The sequence below is a fragment of the Anolis carolinensis genome, chromosome 1, assembly GCF_035594765.1.
Source record: "Anolis carolinensis isolate JA03-04 chromosome 1, rAnoCar3.1.pri, whole genome shotgun sequence".
NCBI lineage: Eukaryota > Metazoa > Chordata > Lepidosauria > Squamata > Dactyloidae > Anolis > Anolis carolinensis.
The window spans coordinates 70,381,068-70,406,125 of record NC_085841.1 but is presented as its reverse complement, the minus strand read 5'-3'; the positions used below and the strand labels follow the sequence as shown (position 1 = coordinate 70,406,125).

The 25,058-nt window shown below is 37.7% G+C and overlaps 1 protein-coding gene across 4 annotated transcripts in view; it reads right to left on the bottom strand.

Annotated features, from left to right (window-relative positions):
* The window catches only part of prkn (parkin RBR E3 ubiquitin protein ligase), a 990,653-nt gene that overhangs the window by 312,266 nt on the left and 653,329 nt on the right, over positions 1-25,058 (bottom strand). For all 4 annotated transcript variants that reach the window (XM_062968968.1, XM_062968967.1, XM_062968966.1 and 1 more), the window contains exon 7: positions 18,112-18,248. In XM_062968968.1, the coding sequence (XP_062825038.1) occupies positions 18,112-18,248 (137 nt within the window). The remainder of the gene's footprint in view (positions 1-18,111; positions 18,249-25,058) is intronic.

Sequence of the window (25,058 nt, the reverse complement as noted above, 5' to 3'; positions counted from 1 at the left end):
TCACTATTGCTAATGAAACTTACAATTGTATTTATTTGTGAAACAGAGCTCATGATGACAGTCTGCGCTAATTTTAATTTGCTCATAGATGGCCATGTGTAAACACTACAGCAGTTGATTTTAAACAGATGCCAAAGGAAAGGTTTCCTAGACATAAATAAATTAACCCCTGGAATTCTTTCTGTGGTTATTCCTGCAATTCATTCACCTCAAAACCTTCCTAAGAAGAGCCTATGCATATACCTTTGTAAATTCCTATGAACTGAAACAATTTACAGTTGGGAACCTGTGGTTGTAAGAATATTAGTATCACGTAATATTTCTTACTGAAAGGTCCTTCTTGGATTATTGTGGGAAAGCTCTGGAGTTCTAATTACCTATGGAAGTCTCCAAAGGTTACTGCTGAACACGATAATTAGACGGTTGTAATAGAAGGTGTTAGCAGGGGACAAAGGATTTGTACTAAGTACCATGGCATTTTCATGGCTATTTACTGTGCAAAATAGCAGAACTTAATGGAATTTGGTGGAGCTCTCCAGTGACAATTGGCAGCAAAACACATTAGTAGGGATTTGTGAAAAGATATGGTTCTTCTTTCTTATGATTTTATATTGAGTTTTCCAGTGTTTGTTTGAATTGCATCTACAGATCATATTTTTCCATTTCTGCCAGAGTCAAACCTATCTTTTCCCGTATATGCAAAACTCTGAACAGGCATTGATTCTTTACAGTTAATATTCACTTTCAATATGTTTGTAGCAGAACTTTGTAGAACAGTGTGTTTCTCATGTGGCCTAGGTGGAAATTCTTACACAAAATAGAAACAATTTTGTTAATCGCAGCCACATAACCTCAGCCTGTAATACTTGTGATGAGGATGATGATGTTTATTTTTTTGTACACAGTAATGTAATACAGTACAGTAATGTAATAGTGCAGCAATGTTTCACAACAAAAACACATGACAGGCAGGGATCTGTACAAAATCCACAATTCTCACTGTCTAGATATTGAAAATAGAATATATAACATTTTACATAGAAAATTTGCAGATTCCATAAGAAAATATGGCCTTGTGCAAAGAAAATAGAATTTCCACCCCAAACGGCATGTTCTCTGGACAGAACACATTGTAGATTTTCAGATTTACACAGACTGCACAGGTACTTTGATTCCTACTCAAGAAGTCTGGGTTTGAAACAGGAAATGTATTTTTTTCATATAAAGCAATATTTTTGCATGGGAATCAGTGCATTTTGAGAAGATATATTTCCTTTCCCCTAGAAAATAAATTACCTGCCCAAAATGCATGTTTTCTGTGCTGTGCAGAAAAATCACAAGCAGTTGCCTTTGCCTTATGAACAATTCTTGAAAACTGCATATAACTGTTTATGGAAATATGAGAGAAATGCTAAAAGCAGCAAACATAGCACCTTAGTATTTCCAATATAACTTATTCTTAGTGGTGCAACTCTTGGTTGATTGACACTTTAATAGAAAACCTGTTTTGAATTCCACTATGTCAAAAGATTTAAAATGATAAAGATTCTTTTGAATATACTATACTTTCCATGTCCTATATTTTCCCAAGTTTGCTCTGGCTTGATTTTAACAAAGAGACGATTAATGAGAATAATGTGACTGCCCTCACCAAATTTCTGAAGGAAAACAATGTGTTTGTATATTGATTTTTTGCAAAATGTGAAGTGCAACCCAGTTCTCTTTATATTACTAAAATATGCCTAAAGCTTTCACCTACTGAATAAAGACAGGATATAACTGCGGCTAGGAATACTATTAAGCAACATATATATACCTTGGGGAAATTTCTTTTCGCAGTACAGATTGCAAGTGTTAATTGAGTTTTATCCCCTAATAATGGGTAAAGCTAATATGTCTAGAAAGGCTGTTGATTCCAAAGAGCTGTAAATCGGACAAGATGGTATTTTTCAACTTGCCAGACCTATAAATGAATACCCTAGAAAGTCAATACTGAAATGTATATCCTTTCAACTAAATTAATAGAGTCATCAATAAGTCAATCACAACTGTCATAATGTGATGGAATCTGACATATAATCGTAACAATGACAGTTACAGTAAATCACTTAGGCATGAATGCAGTTGCATTTTATTGCATCAGCTGCCAGATGGGGAAAGGGGGCTAGAGTTAAGAAAATAGAGAACACAAGAGTACAGTATTTAATGTTATATCAGAGGAGTGTAGTATGTTAGTTTCGTATGTGAAGTGTTATGGAGAGTCAGCATAGTGTAATGGCTTGCATATTGGTTCTCAACCTGTGGGTCTCCAGGTGTTTTGGCCTACAACTCCCAGAAATCTCAGCTGTAAGGATTTCTGGGAATTGAAGGCCAAAACATCTGGGGACCCACAGGTTGAGAACCATTGGTCTATGACTTTGGAGAGCAGCTTTCAAAGCCCTGCTCAGCTATGGAAACCCATTGTGTGACTGTAGGAAAGTCACACCCTCTCACCTTCAGACAAAGGCAAACCCCCTCTAAAAAAACCTTGCCAAGAAAATACAGTTACCTTAGGGTTGCCATAGGTCAAAATGACTTGAAGACACACAACAACAATAACAACAATGCAAATCTTTTAAACTGTTATACTTTGTTCTGTTTTGGGCTGCGCCCCCATTTTAGCCGCCCCGAGTCCCTATGGGGAAATGGTGGCGGGATAGAAAAATAAAGTATTATTATTATTATTATTATTATTATTAAATCTAGTAGTACTTTTGAGACTACAAGAAATTAAGAGAAGAACAGCATCACATTGTTATTGTTAGAATTCAAAAATCATGGCTGTGTTATGACGTTATCCCACAGTTTCCCCCATTTCTAAACAGGTTAAAGACAGGAAGATGACAAGATATGACGGGGCCTATCCCACGATGCAGGGGGACTTCTTGTCAGAACCCATCATGCCTTGTCAGAGAAGTGTCTCGGAAATGTGTGTGTGTGTGTGGGGGGGGGGGTGGAAGAGAAAATACGGTAAGAGATTGTTTCCTAAGCTCAAGAATTGCTGTGGTACTGGTGAAAACAGGGAAAAACATATGCAATATGATCTGTCAGATTTGTTGAATCACTTCAGTGATGTGGAGTAAGGGGCATTCCTATAGGAAGTCTGCTAACAAGCATTGACATTTCTCTCCCAAAATCCTGCTTTATGAACCTGGCATGGGAATTTTTAAAGTCAGGTTTTCCCTCAAGTGGTTTCTGGTGTAAGATCAGTTGCTTGGGTCTACTCTAGAGTAGCAGGACCTGAGGGGAAAATCAGATTTTCCTTCAAGTGGTGTCATATTTAAGATCATCTGCTTGGGTCTATTCTAGAGTAGCTGAATCAGATAGGAAAGTCAAGTATCTCATACACTCCCCCCCCCCCCCCAAAGGTTTTTTTCTTTTAAACATAGACTGGGCAGGGACAACACTGGATTGTGGGACAAACCTAAAAAATGATAATTTTGGTAAAACTGTCAAGAAAAAATAATGTGTGAAGAGGAATGAGAAATGAAAGGATATCCTTTATAACACTATGGGGCATAATGTGACAGTAATATGACACCCCCCCCCCCCCCACACACACACACTGTGGGATAGAGTCTATAGAGTTTGTAGCATCTTTAAAATTAACTAGAAAAAACTGAATGGGTACCAATGAGTTTGCTTTATCAGATGCAGACTTTGCTTTGCTTATACTCCAAAACTCAAATATTATGCTATGAAACACCATATTTCCTTGCACAATAGTCACCACCGCATAATAATCAGATTCTTATTTTTGGAGTAGCAAAATTGGCATTTTTGTGTTCCTTGCATAATAGTCACACTTTGCTTGCTCACTTGCTCACCCCCTTTCCAGCTATAGTAGGGGTCCCCAAACTAAGGCCCGGGGCCACATGTGGCCCATCAAAGCCATTTATTTGGCCCCTGCCTGGTGCACGCCTTCCAAAGCTTTGCTTGTTTATAAAGGTATTTTAATTATTATGTAATTAATAATTAATTATTAAGGGGTGCTTTGCTAGTGCTTTTGGTGCACAAAGAGGTTGGACTAAATGGCCCAAGGGGTCTCTTCCAACCTTCTGTATTTTTATTATGATTATGATTAACATTGAGGCTGCATTTATTCCTGTTTTGTTTTTTTACTTCAAAATAAGATGTTGCAGTGTGCACTGCATAGGAATTTATTCAGTTTTTTAAAAATACTATAGTCCGGCCCTCCAACGGTCCGAGGGACAGTGAACTGGCCCTCTGTTTAAAAAGTTTGGGGACCCCTGAGCTATAGGACTTCACTTTGTTGCCAGCTGAGTGAAACCCCTTAGCTGGAATTTTTTAAACTGAATAATACTTGCACCCATTTTTTTCAGCTAGAAAAAAGGGATAAAATGTGTGACTGTGGTATGCAATCAAAATAAGCACATTTGAAGTGGTAGGTGGAAAATCAGGCATACTCAATGTAAGTGCAAATGCACAACCAGCTTTACATAGTTCTTACAAAATGCATAGGGATGTCTACTATCTAAAATCTCCTTACATTCAGATGACACACAACAGCTATAAATTCTCCCTGAATCCAAAGTAGAGCTGTTGACAAATGTCCTCTCAAGACTGTCCACCTATTTGTGAGCAGAGAAAAGGGGTGAATCCAAAGTAGAGCTGTTGACTAATGTCCTCTCGAGATTGTCCACCCATTGTGAGCACAAAAAATGGGACTAGAATGTATTATTAGTGATGGATGTGGTATTGCTTTTTTTTTGTATTCTTGGTTATTGTTTGTTTGTAGTATCTGTCTGTGCAAGTTGTAGTAGTGTAGTATTGATGGTTTACCTGCCATTTTGCATTCTCCAGTATACAGCATTGTTTCCTAAACATTAGGATTCCCAGGCACTGGAATCAGTCTGACTTTGCTATTGATAGATGTAAAGTCCCACAATTTAGGTGTTAGAATTTGTGGTACAAAATGAGATTTTAGAGAGTCACCACAAATTAAATAGAGCACTGATCTCTAAAAAAAAAAAATCAGGACTAGGGGTGCATCTACATTATAGAATTAATGCAGTTTGATGCCACTCTAATCCCATCCTGGGACAGGGGAAAGTTATCTAAGGGCCCTTCTACACAGCCCTTATAACCCAGAATATCAAGGCAGATAATCCATAATATTTGCTTTGAACTGGGTTATCTGATTCCACATTGCTATATAATCTAGGTCAATGAGGATTTTGTACAGCTGTGTGGAAGGGGACTAAGAAATGCCTACTAATCCTAAATATGTGGAAGCTTTAATATCAACATGAGCTTTAAGTAAATATTGTTGAAGAGAATAAGATATGAAACATTCTAAAGAATTGTTCTAATAGTACTTTAAAAACCAGTGTGACGTTTTCAGACACTGTTCAATAAATTTTTATACTGTCTTTAGCATTCATTTAACAAAATTTAACAAAATTGCTTGTTTGATTGAGATCACACCTTAGAAATAATATATCTTCAAAGGACTTAAGAAAATAAAAAATATATATTACCATATATCAAGATGGTTCAAAATCTTTTAATTTGATCTTTTCTAAGCTGTAAAGCAGATGTGCTTTGTCAGGCACAGTATCCTATAATATAGCAGAATTTATTATGTCTGCATAATTTTTGAGGTACAGCTTATCTGTCTGCAGCCAAAGATTTCATGTCTGAATGTTAATGATGGATATTTTTTCCAAAAGAAATCTGACCATTCTTAGTGAAGGAACAGGCCCTTGTCTGACTGCTATAGCAGGGACCCTCTTAAAGTTGTTGGACTGCACATCTCACAGCCTCAGCCAAAATAACTAATTGTGCTGGTTGATGGGATGTTTAGTAGCACATTTGAAGAGTGAGATGTTCCACACCCTTGAACTATACAGTTTGCCACTAGGAAACCAGCATCCTCATTTCACTTCTAAGAATCACTGTCCCTTTATGTCCTTTAGTAGGGTTGTTCAGAAAAAATAAAGCCACTGATTAGCTTAAAAGAAATCCAAACCAAGCACATTTAAGTTAACCAGGGGCCCTTCCAGACAGGCCCTTCATCCCAGGATCTGATCCCAGGTTTTCTGTTTTAAACTGGATTAAATGAGTCCCCACTGCCAGATAATCTGGGATAAACAGAAAACCTGGGATCAGATCCTGGGATATAGGGCCTGTTGGGAAGATCCTAGATGATGTCTAACTAGCTCCTTCTCAACGTTGATTAAAATTCAGATTCCTTATCAAGCTCTCTACTGATGTGTGAAAAAAACTGAAGCCTTTTCTGTGTGATCTGTTTAGCATTTGAGCATTCTTGTTGGCTGGTGGTCATGCTGTTTCCACTTTCGTCCTTTGAATGTATTAGAAAAGTCCCTATTTGTTGCATCCTGCTTCCCTAGCCACTGTCAGATTACTTTGAGTTTTACCTTTCTTCAAGATTTTCTTTCTTAGTGATCTGATCTTCCATTCTTCATACATGCTCTCTCTCTCCCCCCCCCCCCCCACTTACTTCTCAAGTTTATAAACCACATTGGTTTATATACAGATGTTTCCTTTTGAATTCTTTTACGGTATGGTTTGTGTTTGTGTTTTCAGCAACTCCTTCTTGATTATTTGTTATTATTGCCATAGGCCTTTTTTCTTTAATGTCTCTGGGCTGAGGGATTCTGTCAAGTATTTTCATGAACTTAATAAAATCTGCTTCCTAAAATCCAGAATTTGTCACATAAATACTAACTGCTTTGATTCCTGTAACCAACTCTTCGTCCAAGTTTGCATTATACTGATAAAGTCATTCCGATATTTACTTTTTCGCACTAGGACTTTAAGCTCATCTTGTTTATTTTCTACTTTGTGCATTGGTGAATCGATCTAAAGCCTTTTTTATTTTCAATTTTTATTTTACTTTGGGCTTTAGTATGGCTTCCTCTTCCTCAACTTCTACTCTATAATTCACACCCTTCTGTTTAGAGATTGCCTTTGGGCTCATGTTTGAACTATCATCTCTGACTCCCTAAGCATTCAGTTCAAAGCCTTCTTGCTCTGATTTGCCATGTTTTTGCCAAAAATATTCTTCATGGTCATTGTGAGGTGCAGCCCATCTGTACCCAGGAACTGTGTAAGAAGAGGAGATCAGACACTGAACTTGCTGGGTTTAGAGTTCTCACATTTTATACAATTTTCCAGTAACAGAAAAGTCATCTAGAGATATATAAATAATTCTTGTGCACTTAGAGTAACTCTTCAGTTACCGAAGCAATGGCAGCATGAGATCATTTGCTCTGAAACCAAAGGTCCAAACCAGTCAGCAGGAGAGTCAATATATCAGACTACTTGTACTCAGTTACAGAGATCAGGAAGCTGCAGTTCGGGGTGTGCTGCAGTGTAATCTTCACTCTTTTAGCTGTAGTGTTATACATTGAAGGCCAATACTTGACACAGAGCACTTGACACTAAAGTGTGGCTATGCCAAAATTTCCTTATCACTGCAACTGCCAGCAGACATAGCCAGCAGTGAAGAGAAATGTTGAGAATTCCTGTCTAACAACATATGGAAAAAGATGGGAAATCAGCCCCATTTAATAACATATTTCTTGCAGATGAAAGAATTTATTTATTTATATCCTATCCTTCTCACCCCTGAGGAGAACTCAGGGCGGTTTCACAACTGGAAACGATTAGACGCCAAAAAAGACTCAAAATAACCATAAAGCCATTTACTGGTATCTATCTACTCTTTGCAGTAGTTTGGCATCATTTGCTACATCAAGAACAAATTTGATTTAAGATTTGCAAGAAGAACTTACATCAATAAATTATAACAGATTGGTGATTAGTGGTATTATTTATATGTAATATTTTCATACCTCTTACAAGGCCGACGTCTGCTTCACGGGGATTAATTATTTTCATAATTTTGTCTAAGTAATAATATAGAAAATGTCAAAAGGAAAATTAGATTTTCACTTTCCAGACAGAGAAATTTAATTAAAACCAACTCATAGTCAAAGGAGAGCATCCTTCACTGCTTCCATGATATAGCAATGATGCCAAGCAAGAGACCAAAGCTCAAAAAGTGAATCTAGGAATATTAATCAAGGGCTCGCGAGTCTACACACACAGACCATTTGATCCCTGGAGCTTGTCTACTACAGGCAAGCAGTAGGAAGCACACACCTGGTAAGGATTTTCCCAAATGAACACTACTTCTGCTCATCGCAGTTTCTCAGATATGAATCAGCTCATTAGGAATCCTAATTGATGGAAGATTAGATGCTTCTCACCTCCACTTTTATGTATGTGATCAAATTTAAGGTCAGCTCCTGCAGGTGATAATTTAACTACAAGTAAAAGCACTCTCTGTAAATGCCCTGAAGCAGAGCTTCCCTGAATTAAATATCCTAAATGAAAACACTGCAGGTGTCTGAGCAAATGACTTTTTAAAAATATTGATACACATACAGTACAAATATATGTCAGATTGTTAGATTATTAGATATAGAAGCAAAGTATAAATTTAGTAAGAAGTAATAATAACAATCTGTTAGAGCACAACTTCTTTAAACTATGGGTTTCAAACCTAAATGGAGTCCCATAAGAGAAAATGGAGTTTGCAAAAAATTGGCAACAGTAAAAGGTTTCTGAATGCTACCCATTTACATAAACCTGTTAGCAGAAACAGTACTGTTCAACTGTACTTAATAAAAAGTAAAATCAGCCTGTTTGGAATGCCTTGAAAATGCCAATTTATTATGAGCAAATGTTTGATTTTTTAACTTATTTAATGTAGTTGTATATCTGGAGTTGCATAAAATAACTGTCGGGTAGAAAGAGATTGTGAGTGGAAAATGTTCCAAAAGGCCTGATCTAATGTATCCAAAATAATATTTTGGACTTAATATTCGATTTTTTCACCGATCTGTAAATATAGTTAATCCTCCCTCAACATTTGCAGATCTCACTTTTGCTGATATGACTATTCATGAATCAAATTGATATGTTCTTTCTAGAAATCTCTAGGTCCCATAATAAGACTCTATAGTCAGCTTCATCTAGGCATTTGTAGGTTTTTCAATGAGATTCTATATCCAGCTTGAAGTGGAGATTTAAGGGCATATTTTAAATGCCCTTAACCCCTGTGAGTGTTAGGGACTGGCTCAAAGTTGTAATAAAATTGCCTTTTAATACTTAAGAATGAATTTCCCCCTATTTTCCTAGTCAAGAACTGGATTACAAAAATGGAGAAACATATAAACCAAAGAAATGTAAACCGATTTCCTTCACTAAGAAAAAAATTGATTGCATCTTTAGTTATTTCAGCAATTTTCTTGACAGAGGCATTCTCTGATCTTGTTTATCAAAAGCTACTGATATTATGAGTGTTCTTGCAGTACTTTTCTCTGTATAATTATAGTATTGCAATTATAAGAATTTCTAGAACTTGTCTTATCATTATTTTTATGGAACATTTCCATTCGTCACTGTGCTACACATTATTCAAGCACCATTCAAAATAGTAAATATATTACAGTATTTGACACTCAGATCATTCATCCTTGATTATCAGGCTCTCATTTAAACCTCAAGTGCTTTGTTGTCTTTTTCTGACCAGAGAAAATATTTTCCTCTCTTTCAAAGTATCCCATATTATTCTACACAGAACTGGGTGGGAATCATGTAGACCTCCAAGGTATCAGCTATGCTCACTAGAGCCAATGCGAGTTGTAGTCAAAAACAAAAGAGATCACAAGGACCGAACTCCTGCCATGGCAAAATACACAATCAGAGCATTTACAACAGATGGCTATCCAGCCTCTGTTTAAAAATCTCCAGAGAGGGATATTCCACCACACTCCAAAGTGGCACATTCCTCTGTCGAACAGCCTTTACCATTGTTTATTTCTTTACTGCATTTGTATGATGCCTTTATCCTGAAATGGAGCCCATTATAGATATTGTAATATTTGTAAATAAAATTAATTTGAATCAGTTTCCTCAAAATACTGCTTTGCATTCCTCACCAAATGGGACAAAAATAATTCCCAGAAATGTACTTACCATTTTAAAATTTGCTCATTAATAACTATTACTGAAGTTGGCTAAAGTAAACATAATAAAATAAAGAGTTTTTTTTTTAAAAAAAAAAATGTGACAGTACAAGATGGGTTAAACTATTTCCAGAACACCCAGTTGTTCTTGTATTGGTGCTGAATTTTTTTTCACTATACAGGAACACACTAACGTATTTGCCTGAAAAGCATTACCATCAACATTTTATTTGTTAGACCATTTTTTGTTAATTTTGTTGACCACCATTTAAAATAAACCAAATTTAATATAGTCTTAAGTTATGAATATACATTTTATTAACTAGTTTAAAGTTACCACAGTACAGAAAAGCAATTTATTGTCAGGATACTTGTCTAAAATTGAGCTTATTTGTCTGCTGACAGTTAACTGAAGAAGCACCTATTAAGAAACAGCATCAAAAACTACACCAAGATGGAAACTTTAATACAAGTAATCTTTCAACAATAACAAATGACATAATGTTTTATCTTGTCTCAAAGTTCCACTAAAGAATACATAACATTGATTTATTTCATTTAATGTTTCTTCTTTGAAAAATTGCTAAACTGAAGCCACATTATGAAATGTATACTGTAGTTACAAACTGCAATGAAGTTCATAGTCAGAAAAGAAAAACTAAGTAGGATATCTACTACAGTCCCACTCCCTTCATCAGATTATACATCTGAATGATGCCTTCCTAAAATAAATAACAAAATATTCAAATTGGAGAGTGCTAGTAGCAATGGGAAACTTCATCCACCATAATATTTGCTGCCAAGAATGTATAGCCCAACCATTTCCTCACTTTGTTGTTTATTTGTTCAGTCGCTTCAGGCTCTTTGTGACCATGCCAGAGCTCCCTGTTGGCTGTCACCATGCCCAGCTCCTTCAAGGTCAACCCAGTCCCTTCAAGGATACCATCCATCCACCTTGCCCTTGGTTGGCCCCTCTTCCTTTTTCCTTCCATTTTCCCCAGCATCATTATCTTCTCCAAGTTTTCCTGTCTTCTCATTATGTGGCCAAAGTACTTCATCTTTGCCTCTAATATCCGTCCCTCCAGTGATCAGTCTTGCAGATAATTTCATTATACAGAAGACAGAGAAAGTAACAAGGTAATAAGGTATTTTGGATTCAATCTTAATTAACATTGTGTCATCATTGTGAAAGTAATGTGTGAGAGTGGTCATGGGTACATAGTCCATTTAATTTGGTGTAGGGTTGGATGAACCCTTTGGTGGCCAAGAGCTGCAAGGAGCTGATGAAGGGTGACATGGGGCAAGACCACTTTAACGTCCACCAAGTTTCAGTTATAGTCCAAATTTTTGGCCAGAAATTTGAACAGCTGGCCAAGTTTTAGAATGGAATAACAACAACAACAACAACAACAACAACAACAACAACAATAATAATAATAATATACTTTATTTATATCCTACTCTGTCTCCCGAGGGGACTCAAAGTGGTTTACAGGCACATATATGGTAAACATTCAATGTTTGATAGATAGTTGATAGACAAGTACATAAACAGAAGCAAGGTTTCCTTCTTTTCATCTCCGAAATCTGGCTGTTCTCGAGTCAGCCATGGGGAGGTGCTGTTGTTTCATTTTCCACGCTGAGGAACCTGTCGTCCATGGAAGCCTTTCTTGGTCAGATTTTTTTCTGGCATGTTATTCAGGTTGCCTTTTACCTTCCTGCCAAAGCTGTACCTATTTATCTACTTACATTGATGTTTTCAAACTGCTAGATGAGCAGAAGCTGGCCTGGTGACGGGAGCTCACCCCCATCCGGATCCGAACTGCCAACCTTCCGGTCAGCAGGATCTTCTATACCAGACAGTTTAACCCTCTGTGCTAGCCGGGAACCAACCACAACTATTCGAATTGCCAGCCTGTGTTTCCTGGGCTCAAGCAGTCCAGCAACACAGGATGGCAGTCACTGTTCCAACTCTCTCTCTCTGTGTGTTTCAGGAGTCTAGCCTGTTATCCCTACCTGTCCATTGTCATCTGCAGTGATGTCAGCCAGGGCGGCAGGATGCTCTGGGAAGGGGGAAAAGTAAGAGGATTACTCTCGTCCTCCCCCTCCTCTTTGGCTAATAATGGACAGGTAGGACTCATGTTGTAGCTCTGTGATATGGAGGGCAGGAGGGGACAGATAGGGTTTCTGAATGAGCTCAGGATCACTAGAAAGATTAATAATGATGATGATGATGATCATGATGGAGAGAGAAAGCTTATTTGTTTATATGGCTACATTCAGAACAAAAGACAGATCAAGGAGCCAATATGTTCACTGCATAGAGAAGATAGTGTAATGCTAACAAGGAACTCAGAAAAAGCTACATTGTTTAATTTTTTTCTTTGCTGTGGTTTTCTCTCAAAAGGACAACAGTCCTCTAACTTGTAAAAATAGAATAAATCATGCAGTAACAGAACGATGACCCAGAAAAGGTAAGGAGGTAGTAAATGAGAACCAAATACTCTAAATGAATTCCAGTCTCCAGGGCCAAATGAACTCCAGCTAAGAGTAATAAATATACTGGCAGCTGTAATCTCAGAGCCATTGTCAATATTCTTTGAGAATTCTTGGAGGATAGGAAAGGCTCCAATATCATGGGAACACATCACTAAATATAGCCTCCTGACCCAAGATGCTGTGGTAGAAAATGGTATATGAGACCATTTAAATATGCATGGCCTGCACCAATTCCCATCAGTGTTCTTACATGGCTATGAAAGCAGTTCACTTCCCTTCACATTTTGATAGCCTTCCCCCCGCCCCCGAAAATGCTTCCAACAGTATAAAAGGTTGCAGCCTTCCCCCTATGTTTTTTCTTGCTATTTTCAGTTTATTTATATTCCCTTATTTATATTTTCTCATGGGCTGTAAGCTCACATTGTTATTATTCTATTTTGTATCCAAAATAGAATAATATTCTGGTTAAAATGTGCTCCATATTTTTCTACACTAAGTTAAAAATGGAATTTCAATACTCTTCCTTCTGGCTAAATAAGTGCAAATGGCTTCCATGCACATGCCGACCTAACTCTAAGCATCTTGCTAATTATTTCAAAGATATTTAGAGGTCAGCACTCACAGAACCTCATTAATACTGAGGGATGGAATAGACAAGAATAGTATACAATCTGATATCATAATGTTACTATTAGACAAGAACATTATAGAAGTTGTACTGTTGTCCCATCATAACTATAAAAAACCCAGTCCGCAGTCTTTTAAGGATCAATTCACATAACAGGAAGGAGTCACACCTGTTCCATCTGACTTAACTATTTTAAAATATTCATGCCTCAGCAGGCAGAAGCCTGAACACTATGCCAAGTTGGACTGACTAGATATCAGGTATAATCAATTCTGCTATGTCGTAGGAAAGACCAGGAACAACAACTTAGAACAAAGCATTGCTTTGCCTGCACCAAGTTACATGTTTACTCCTGGCATCTTGACTAAAAAAAAACAGAAGAGAGAATTTAGGAATAGCAAGCCAGGCAGAAGATTTTAAAAGAAATGAAGTCAGAATAAGGAACCACAGAGAGAACAATGACCATCCTAGGAGAGATAACAGGTTGGTACATATGGCCCAGAAGACGAAGAAGGCCAAAGGAGTTCACATGCTATTCACTAGTTAACAGTAGCTTTTTAACTAGTATAGCCAGTGATGATGAATATTGGCAAGAACACATGCAGGGCACACTTTACTTGTCCCTCTTCTAGTTTACAGATTACAGACTTACTATTAAGGCACATAAATTACTTGTATTAAATATAGTTTCACTGCAAATGTTATGGCCAATATACTATGCATCGCTGAGCATAGGCCATTTTTCTCAGTTAGAGTAATTCCTCTTATTTTTCTTGTACGTGTTTTGACCTCTAGACTGAAACAATGACAGGTATTCCTTTTAAAAATCCTTTAGATCACTCCCATGCTAAGATCAGAAGCAGAGTGTCAATGTTGATGGAAACTGCTAATAGTTATGCTACATACATTTTATCAAAATATAACCAGAATGAACAGTAGGAATTTACACACATAAGCAAACTAATCCATATTAATGGTAAAACTACAACTTCTCATCTAGTTTGAAGATGTTTAAACACATACAACTTGAAGAGAACTAACACATCTCATATTCAAGTTGCTCTGGCCTAACCCTATTGAGCAAAAGTGGGAACAGTTACATTTTGGGGCATCAGCTTCCCAAATACCCTAGCCAACATGACCATTGCCATTTTTAGGTAAGAAATTTTGTCAGGTATAGTCTAAGAAAGTAACTTTTAGGAGCTCTATATCTATGATACTAGTGTGGCTTTACAATGGCTAGCTATACAGTAGAGTCTCGCTTATCCAACCTTTGCTTATCCAACATTCTGTATTATCCAACGTAGTCTGCCTTTTAGTAGTCAATGTTTTTGTAGTCAATGTTTTCAATACATATTTTGGTGCTAAATTTGTAAATACAGTAATTGCTGCATAATGTTACCGTGTATTAAACTGCTTTTTCTGTTGATTTGTTGTAAAACATGATGTTTTGGTGTTTAATTTGTAAAATCATAATGTAATTTGATGTTTAATAGGCTTTTCCTTAATCCCTCCTTACTATCCAACATTTTCCCTAATCCAGTGTTCCCCCGGCCCATTTAGGTTGGATAAGTGAGATTCTAACTGTACCTGAATTAGCTCCACTTCAAAACATTCAGAATAAATATATATATATATATATATATATATATATATATATATATATATATATATATATATGGAGCACAATCAAACTATTCTGTTAGTACTTCTGAGAAACACTAAGGAAAAATATTACAACTATAAATAAAAATCTTACTTAAAAGTAAAATTCTGGTGATACAGAGGTGTTTTTTTTACTTCAGCACTCTAAAATATGAAATATTAACTACCAAGAGGATTTCACAATACTGCAATACTCCACAAATATCTAAGTCTTTACATAAAACTCTTAAGAAAAAAAAATGAACACAAGCCTGTAGTCGTAAGGTGGTTCTATTCAGTTTTAGCAAGGAACCCAATTTCTTCCTTGAAATTAAGCAATAATACATTATTATTACATGAATATTATAATATTCTCTCATTCCTTATGGACCCTACTCTATATTCATGGTGATTCTAATCTAAGATATTCCATTAACCCAATGCCAAGCACTTCTTCAAATTTTAATTTGCTGTTGTCATAAGCAGAAATTATGGAAAGGAAAATCTTTAACTGAAAATGCAATTCACTTGGGATGAACTTCAATTTCTCTTTTTCTGTTGCCCCAGATTGCTGACTGTAGTGTATACTGACAGATTGTCACACAAGATATGGCCGTAATTTAGTTCTAAATTCCACTGGAGGTATTTAGTCTTGGTAGCAAAAAAAGACATGCTGCTCCTGGGCACCGTAGTAGGCAACATGATCTTGTATCAACTTCATGGAGCTCAATGAAGTAATGACTAAATCAGATTTGACTAGATGTGTCCCTCCCTTCTTCCACTTTTTCCTCCTCCAAGCATAGTCTTACAAGATTTGATTTCATTAAACAAGAAAGAGTGGGACAGTTGTCATAAAACTCTATTTAGACCCTGAGCAGATTTATTTATTGGTACATTTATGATAAGCAGATAGACACGTGGGTTAAGATGTACTACAGGTTAAATACTTAGTTGGAACCAAAGATAACAGAGATGCAAATAACGTTATGGATATCTGGAAAAAATTGGGAATTTGTCAGTAAACGCAATATATGACTGTTAATCATGTCATCAAGAGATTGCTTTTGGCTAAAATTAGCATCAAACTAAGCAGAGCCAATATGGTGTAGTATTTTGAGTGTTGGACTAAGACTGGGAGACCAGCATTTGAATTCCCGTTCAATTAAGGAAATCCACTGGGTTTTTTTTTTTGCGTGTCTGTGTCAGGAGCGACTTGAGAAACTGCAAGTGGCTTCTAGTGTGAGAGAATTGGCTGTCTGTAAGGACGTTGCCCAGGAGATGCCCAGATGTTTTTTTAATGTTTTACCATACTTGTGGGAGGCTTCACTCATGTCCCCGCATGGGGAGCTGGAGCTGATAGAGGGCACTCATCCACATTCTCCCCGAATTCAAATCAGCAACCTTCAGATCAGCAACCCAACCCTCAGGTCAGCAGTCTTGCCAGCACAAGGGTTTGACCCTAGTGCAACTTGGGCAACTCACATTTTCCCTGTTATGGGAAAAGCTATGTTGAATTTCCTCTGGAGGAATCTTATCTAGAAAGTCCTAATGTAAAGGTTGCTTTGAATTCGCATCAACTTAAGGCACAGAACAACAAGTAGAGCAAAGAGGATCCATACGACAACAAGCACAACACAACGTAATATACTGTTCTTTTTATGTCACAGAAACCACACAAATTATGTACCATCTTGAAAACTATCAGATTAAGAAAATTTGGTACCAGGACCAGGACAATCAAAATTGCATTTCCTACAGCTATGGTAAAATTATTATAGCTATACAGTGTTAGGTTAGGTTCCAGGACCACCCACAATAAGTGAAAATCCACAAAGTAGGGACACTATATTTATTTTAATATTTATACATTATTTTAGTAGTTATACACTATTTTAAGTTTTTATCAACCAATCGTGTGTTGATAAATTGCCTCCTTCTCCTCCCGTTGCCACTTAGGCTCCTTTTCTCTCCCTTTGGCTTCTCCTTCCTTCCTTCCTTAGTAATTTTTTATGATTTATAATAGTCTTTTAGAGTTCATTGAAAAACCATGAAACAGTGAATCCGCAAAAAGTGAACCACGAAGTAGTGAGGAAACACTGTATATTTAAAAAGAAAAGGAATTTCCTGCTGTGTGCATTTGATTTCTTGTAAACTGTTGCCTGAGCTAGACAGTCCCTTTTTGGTCAGTGGTAAAAACAGTTCTGTATTGAAATAATGTAAACTGAAATAATGTAAAGGGTAATAAATATTGTCCCAATCCCAAATTCAATGTTTTTTTTAGTTAAAATTGTGGAAACATGTGACCTTCAGGTACTTCTGACTCGGTCTCCCATTATAGCCTGCCAGCAAGGCTAATACCAAAGGTGGAGAGGTAGAGTTCAAGCACAGCCTCAAGGTCACTGGTTCCTCAACTCTTCCTCAAAGAAAAAAATTATGACACCAATCCCACTGTCAAAAATAGTGTATCTACAATTTTCATACATTAATTGCTCAGCAGCACAAAAGAATGAAGACAAATATCTTCTTTTCCGCTCATTATGCCCCAAAAGAAGGATATGACATGGTCCCATTAGCAAATTTGAAATTTAATAGCTCATAGGAATAGTCTCCTGAATAACTATTTTATAAAATTATTTCTGATTTTTGCAAAGACAGACACTATTTATTTTTATCCACTTGATGAACTGCTTCAGAACGGGCAGTCTAGTGCAGCATCCAATCCATGTTGCCTTCCCTAGTCAAGCAGAAAGGATACCCGGCCTAACAAATGCTTTCGGATATCAGCCTTGCACTCAGCAGAGTGGTAATTAACAGAGATAACTTTGCCAGCCAGAAAGGTTATTTGAAATTCCTGTTGCAGTACTTTTCCCATTAGCTCTTGAAGATAGGCCAAAGAAGTTAACAACTTATTTGACTCGAAAGAAGAGATGTGGAGGTCATTCGGCTTTTCTTTTTCCCCTGTACTTTATAGCTATCATCATTTAACACTTGATGATGATGAAAGACTAATGTGAAAATATGTATGCATACGCTTATATAAGAAAATGCCCTTTAGAATGAAGTTCCAGCACTACAAAGGAAACAAAGTGCTACTGTAAAAGGGGTTTTTTTTCTCAAAAGGCAATAGCCAGCCCATCAAAATGGAACAAATGCTAAAATAAATCATAAGGGCATGCATTTATTTGAAGACAGTGATAGAAAGATATTTACTTTTTGAGCCAATATTTTTCCACAGTATTTTGTCAAATTACACACACGTGCACACTCTTTGCTACTTACCCACACATGGAAGGGAGTAGCCAAGGACAGGGTCATGTATAAACTGGCGATTGTTCAACATTGTCACACAGTACAGATGAAAACAGTCTAGGCAAATGACATGGCGATGGATGCATGGGAATACCAACACAGGGGTCCTGAAAGGAAAAAAAAAAGATCATAAAGATGTGCTTTTGGCTTAATTATGCCAGTTTGGCTATTCCCACATAAGTTTGGTTTCAGGCTAACCATGTCCTTAACTTTAAGTAACATAAGGTAAAGGTAAAGGTTTCCCCTGACGTTAAGTCTAGTCATGTCCAACTCTGGGGGGTGGTGCTCATCTCTATTTCTATGCTCAAGAGCCGGCAATGTCTGTAGAAGCCTCCAAGCGGGGGCAGCTGAAGGTATACTCAAAGTAAGTGGTTGCATATAGCACCCAATCACTAGGGGCGCTCGTGAGGTGCCTGGAAGGGAAGGGGAGGAGCTGCCTGAATGACTGGCAGCCCCTGGCTGTCCGTCATTCAGGCGCTCAACCCCCTTTCCCTTCCCGGATGAGCCCTCGGCAAGGCTATTCATTGAGGGAGAGGAGCCTCGCCCAGGGAGCGCGTCACGGACAGGCCCCACCACCTCCCCGGTGAGATGGTTGTGCCCTGGTGGGGTGTGTGGTTGTGCCTGGGCTTTGGCTGGGAGGCAGTGCAGGGCCCGGGGCGGCGCTGAAGCCAGAGCCCCTGCGGGATGAGAAGGAGGAAATCATGCTGCACGTGAGGCCCAGGTGGAGCCTGGTGGCTTTCATCACCATGGAGGTGAGCCCAGCCACATCCAAGCCCTCCCTGCAGATGGTCGTCTGACCCTTGAATAATAATAATAGGATCCCAGAGTTGGAAGGGTTCCCCAAAGGCCATCCAGCCCAGCCCCCTTCTTCCAAAAAGGAAGGCACCATCAAAGCCCTCCCTGCAGATGGCCGTCCAGACTCTGCATAATAATATGAATAGGATCCCAGAGTTGGAAGAGTTCCCCAAAGCTTACACTTGAAAATTACCTAGGGCCAGCTCTGCCTCCAAGGTCATGTGGCCGGCATGACTGCATGGAGCGCCATTACCTTCCCACCAGTGTGGTATCCATTGATCTACCCGCATTTGCATGTTTTCGAACTGCTGCATTGGCAGAAGCTGAGGCTAACAACGAGAGCTCCCCATGCTCCCCGGATTTGAACTGCTGACCTTTTGGTCAGCAAGTTCAGCAGCTCAGCAGTTTAACCCACTGTGCCACTGGAGGCTCCTTAAGTACCATAGTATCTTTCATTCTTTCAAGGGCTTTCATTCTAAGAGCCTCGTTCTAAAAATTATTTAGAACAGTATATATCTACTTAAATTGGGGAGTATATCAATTTCCCTAACCTTTTGGGGTTCAGTGGTCATAGCTGGAATTTTGCCAGAAGTCAAGGGACCATCACAAAAAGGTTATTCAAGGTGGGAAGGGCCTATTCACAGAGTAACTGCCCATTTTTCAGAAAGACAAACTGGTGAGGCCCATGAACATCAGTGCAGGGAAGGTAGGGGTTGTACTCCTAAAAACAAAAACCACTTTTTAGAACCTCCAAGTTTTAGCTTCTGACACAATTCTCAAAAAGATAAGCCAACTTGTTTTCCTAAATTATCAATGAACTCATTTACGCAAACAATTTTACTTACTATAATTATATACAATGACCTGAAACTATTTGCAATTTCAGCTAGAAGAGGTCATTAGAATCAAATAAAGAATGGTGAATTAATACTTATATAATCCCGTTGATTCAATGGTCTATAGTTGTGGGGATTTCAGGCATTTCAGGCCAACCATCACATGTTGACTAAGTAAGAATATCACCACAGCCAGCCATGACAGAACCAATGTTTAGTACTGCAAAGAAATAAAACTAGTATGTATAAAGGATTTTTAAAAGAAAATTCCAAAATAAATTAGCAGCAAGGAAATACAGCACAGACTGTATTTATAGTACCACCTTCAGAAACTAATCCCTCCCCTATTTCCAAAGGCTAAGGGAAAATCATAGATATCACAAACTGACACAGAACCCAAAATGAAATTATGCTGTAATACTGAAAAAATATTTTGGAGCACATAACCCAATGAAGGAAAGGTATATGGAATTAAATCTGTTCAAATCCCCTTTCAGGTATTCCATCTTGAAGATAATGACTACATGTAAATCTGTGGAGCATGCCACTGAGGTGTATTTATTATCCCTTAGATGAATCATTATCCTCAAGATGAATGCATGAAAATGGCCTTGCTCCCATGTCATTCAGTGAAATTCTTATTTTGAGCTATTCAAGGTGGATCAGAACTGCAGCAGTACTAAACATTCCTGTGTGACAGAACAAAATAATATCCTGATGTAGCATGTTTACAGAAAAATAGTACTACTGTGACTCTAGTACACACTATAGCTTGACTTTTGGGTTTGCTGCTCAAACAGAGTAGACATTATAGTTACACAGATACTTCTTCCAGAACAGTTATGAACAATTTCAGCAAGTCTGGGGGTCATAGGCTGTATCTTATCCAGACACGTTGCTAAAAGTGTATGCTTGATTTAAAGGGGTCATCCCAAGATGCCACCAAATGTTGGTGGAACAGTTTGTGAGGGAAATGGGAGACACAAAGAATAGCCCCCTTTCCACAAGGTTATTCTCTGAAGGATGTAGGCAGCTTCAATGGAAGGGGAAGTGGGGAAAACTGCTTCCATTTCTTTTCCATTGATGGGAACAATCTGTGAAGAGGTTTCCAGTGAGAAGCATACTTTTTACAATCAAGCCAATCTGACATAATTCCTGCACTAATATAACTCACACTGCAGTTCTAGCGACAACAAACAGGTATGTTTGTTATATGCACAGCAATAAGATCTTTGGAAGACCACTGGGATGGATGCCTGTCACTGTGTGTCCACAGATCTTTTCCTTCCAACTTCTCATATGGAGGTTATGAAAAAGATACATTCTATGGTTGAGGAGAGACAGGTAACTGGATCTCTCAGGTCACAAACCAGCACTCTACACATATTATTATATTGTGTATTTTGCACTTTGGAGCACAGCTGTGTCTGTAAATACAGTTAAAAGGTGTCATGGCATAGCTTTGAAACAGTGTCACTTGGATTTGCTGCTGGGGTGGTGGAAGGAGCAATTTAATCATTTTCTGTAGCCCTGAATTGGTCTGGCATACAGATGAGTCAGTGTTGTGTCCACCACTTATTGAGGGATCCACAGCAGCTATTCTGAAGTGTTATTAAGCCACGGTCTCCAAAATGCTGTGGTCATGAAGAGTTTCTATAGGTTTTGACTTTAAAACCATGGTAAGAGGTTTAAGGAAGACTGTAAATGAGATTTGCAAGCACTTGCAAAGTTAACATTATTCATTCATTGTAGACTTTTAACGGTTTCTGATCACTTATAGCAGGGGGAAGGGTTTGTGCTTACTGACACCCCTGAGATTTTCAGGAACTAAGGCTAAAACTATCAAGCATGGCTGTCACAGAGAGAATCCACTGAAAAGTAGTTGCTATGGCAAACATGTAAAGTCGTCATATTTCTATTTCACAAAAACAAAATGGTAAAGTCAAGGGCTTGTAAAGAAATCCTACTGTTCGTACTGCTGAAGTATATTTCCTTGACTCTGCTAAAAGCAGGGTCAAGTTGGTTTAAATAAAAAACAAAAGCCCCATAAATCTCACCAGATGTCACTGCACATCCTGGGGACAGCCAACAGCCCATCCAAAGTGAGTCTGGCATTTCTGCCAGTGTAAACAAGTCCGAAGGTTAGGACTTGGAAGGACAGCTATGGAGGATCTAAGCTAGATCCTGAAGTGTAAAGATATATCACTGAATACCAAAGTTGGGACTGTCCATGTCATTGTCTTTTCCATTTCTTTCTATGAGTGCAAAAGCTGGACAGTACAGAAAGCTGACAGAAAGAAAAACAACTCATTTGAAATGTGATGTTGGAGTTCAGTGGATATCATAGACTGTCAAAAAAGACAAATACGCCTTAATGCAAATCAAACCTGTACTCTCCCTAGAAGCCAAGATGATTAAACTGAGACAGTCATACTTTTGACATATCATGAGATGATATGATTCACTTGAAGGGACAATAATGTTTGAGAAGGCTACTCAAACACTCAGGAGGAAGACTGCATTCCAATTGGATAGACTAAATCAGGGAAGCCACAGCCTAAAGTCTGCAAGACCTTGGCAAGGCTGTTAATGACAATGTGGCTTGGAGATCTCTCATTATAGGGTCACGATAAGTCAAAGTCAGCTTCACACCAGTTAATAGCAACAACACGAATAGGCAGAACTAAGCCACCAGAGAGCCACCCTTCTCTTCCCCTGCCAAAACCTACTACCATAAATCAGTCAGCAGTCATTTTTTGCCGTAAAAGCAAAGCAGGAACAGCGAGCAGGCCAGGGAAGTTATTTTAATCTATTTAAAGGCAATATAATTTAGAGAAATTAGCCTATGTACAGCTAAAATTAGTACTGGAGTGGGCAATGTGCCGTCCTCCACGTATTCAAGGAATTTAGTTATCTATATTCCCCACCATTAACAGTATTGGCTATTGCTAGTGCAGAGTGCTGGTCAAAACCTCTGAAGTTCGTGAGTTATCCTACTATTGCTGTACATTGTAGCGATGCTAGCATGAACTAGTTTTTCAAAATCTATAAAAATACTGTGTCTATTTTATTTTTTTAATTATAGTTTTAGATACCAGATAGATATAGGAAAATGTTAACTTAGAATTTTCAATGTTGTACTGAATTTAAGAAGCACCAGGATCTATGTTCACTCAAGACACTAAATATTCTTAGGTGCATGCTACCAACTAAGTTCCATTTATTTTAATTGGCTCCTGTAAGGAAAATATTCCACGTATGCCTCTGTAATCAGAAATCATTCTCCTTTTGTTAAGATGAGCTAAGTTACTGGCTTCAAATTTTCATGCCATCCTTTATACTTAATGGCTGTCAATAAGCAAATAAAATTCAGAAAGAATGCATGTAAATAAATGTAGGAATCCCTTTGAATTTGGAAGTAACAGATTCAGATTCAGATAAACTGTACAGTATTTACTGGCCATCTTGACTCCTAATAATGTCTGCTTTTCTTTAGTTTTTTAAAAAGAAGTCTTCCACCTAATCCTTTGCAAATCATTTAAAATTTTCCATTTAATCTCAAACAACTAGATGGAAAAACTGCAAATATAGGAGGGATACAGCTGACATATAATAGTCTGACATACTGCACATACTGTATACAAATGTATAATCTTCTTTCAAAATATGCAGTGAAATCTCATACTGTAGACGTCAAGGTAGTGTGTTGGTAGCATTAAAAATATAATCTCAGTGTTTTAAGGGATTTCACTGACTAAAGCCGCTTACAACTGAATTAAATAAAACCTCCACATTACTAATCCTTATTAGTTGACCACTTGCTGTTCTGAATCTAACAAAAACGATTTAAAAAAAGGAGAATGAGAGAAAAAACAGAATATTTTTAAATGGAGCCTGTTCTCAATTTAAATAAATAGAAACATCAGCAATAATAATTGTGACACCCACAATGATAGTATGCTGTTTTAGTTGGTGAAACACTTAAAAGTCATGTTAGTCCTGTGTTATGTCATCTAATATAAAAAAGTCTGACAACAAAGTCAGAAGTAGTTTAAGTTCACATAGATGAACTTTTCTCAAGATGAGGCCACTGAGTACCTCCTAACATTTTAAGTATCAGAGTACAGTTAATAAACTCTCCAATCCTTCTACTTGCTCACTCCATTTTTAAAGGAAGATTTCCTAAAACAACACTGTATGCATTCATTCATAGAGCAAAATCCCTCATGTGACACTTCTGGTTTCCCATTGTTTTCTGGTGTCCCCAACTTGCTAAATACCTGGCTAAATATTTCACCATTACGCACTGTTGGGAAGTAAGGGAAGAGCAACGATGATGGGAGGTATTATTCATTCCATACATTATTTCTCCCCAACCACCTCCAAATGAAAACAGCAAGGCAAAGATAATAGCAGTCAGATATGCTGCTACAGAAACCTGACTAAATGGAGAAAGATACAAAGACTGATCTTGTTTAGATAAGAGCCACACTGGGAAATAAATTGTTTGAGTACTTCTCAAAATCCGGTGACAGGTGTTATTAATGTATTGAGAGTCAGTCCAGTGGCCGAGAATGCAAAAGCTTTTTAGAGTAAGGAATTATTTGCAAACACAAAAGAGAACTGAACAATGCATTTTTCACTGCCTGCTTATGAAAACTTTGGGCTAGTTTTTTTCCTCATTAGTCCATAGCCTTTTAGTTCTGCTGAAGGGAATTGGGGAAGGGATGAGAGACAGTGCAATCTGCGGTTGAGCAAAAAGCCATATCTATCAGTCTTTTCATTAAAAAAAGACGACGAGACAGACACTGAATTTTTGAAACAGTTCAGATGTAGCTAGCCTGCAGATATATATAAAGGGAAAATATATGTATGCCTGTACTTGAACCTGCAAAAATCCCTGGGGTCATTTCTAGGTGCCGATTGGATTTTTCTCACCACTCTATCAAATATCTTAGCAAAATAATAAGACGGATATGTCTATATGGTTGACTCTCAAGGATTACTTTCAATGAGGCAGAAATGGGCACCTAGAGTCTGTTGCTGAGGAATAAATAAAAATGCTGCTGCTCATCCTTGGCCCAAGAGGGCTATATTTATTCTAAAATGTCCAAGAGTTTCCCATTAGTGTATTTTTATTAGTTTTAGCTATCTTCTTTGAGCTTCAAAAGCTTTCCATATAAGCACCATAAAATCATTTTCAATTTTGGATGGATCTCTATATTCTTCCAAAACAATTTTATGTGTTAACATCCACAGGAGGTTACTGAACATATTTCAAGATGA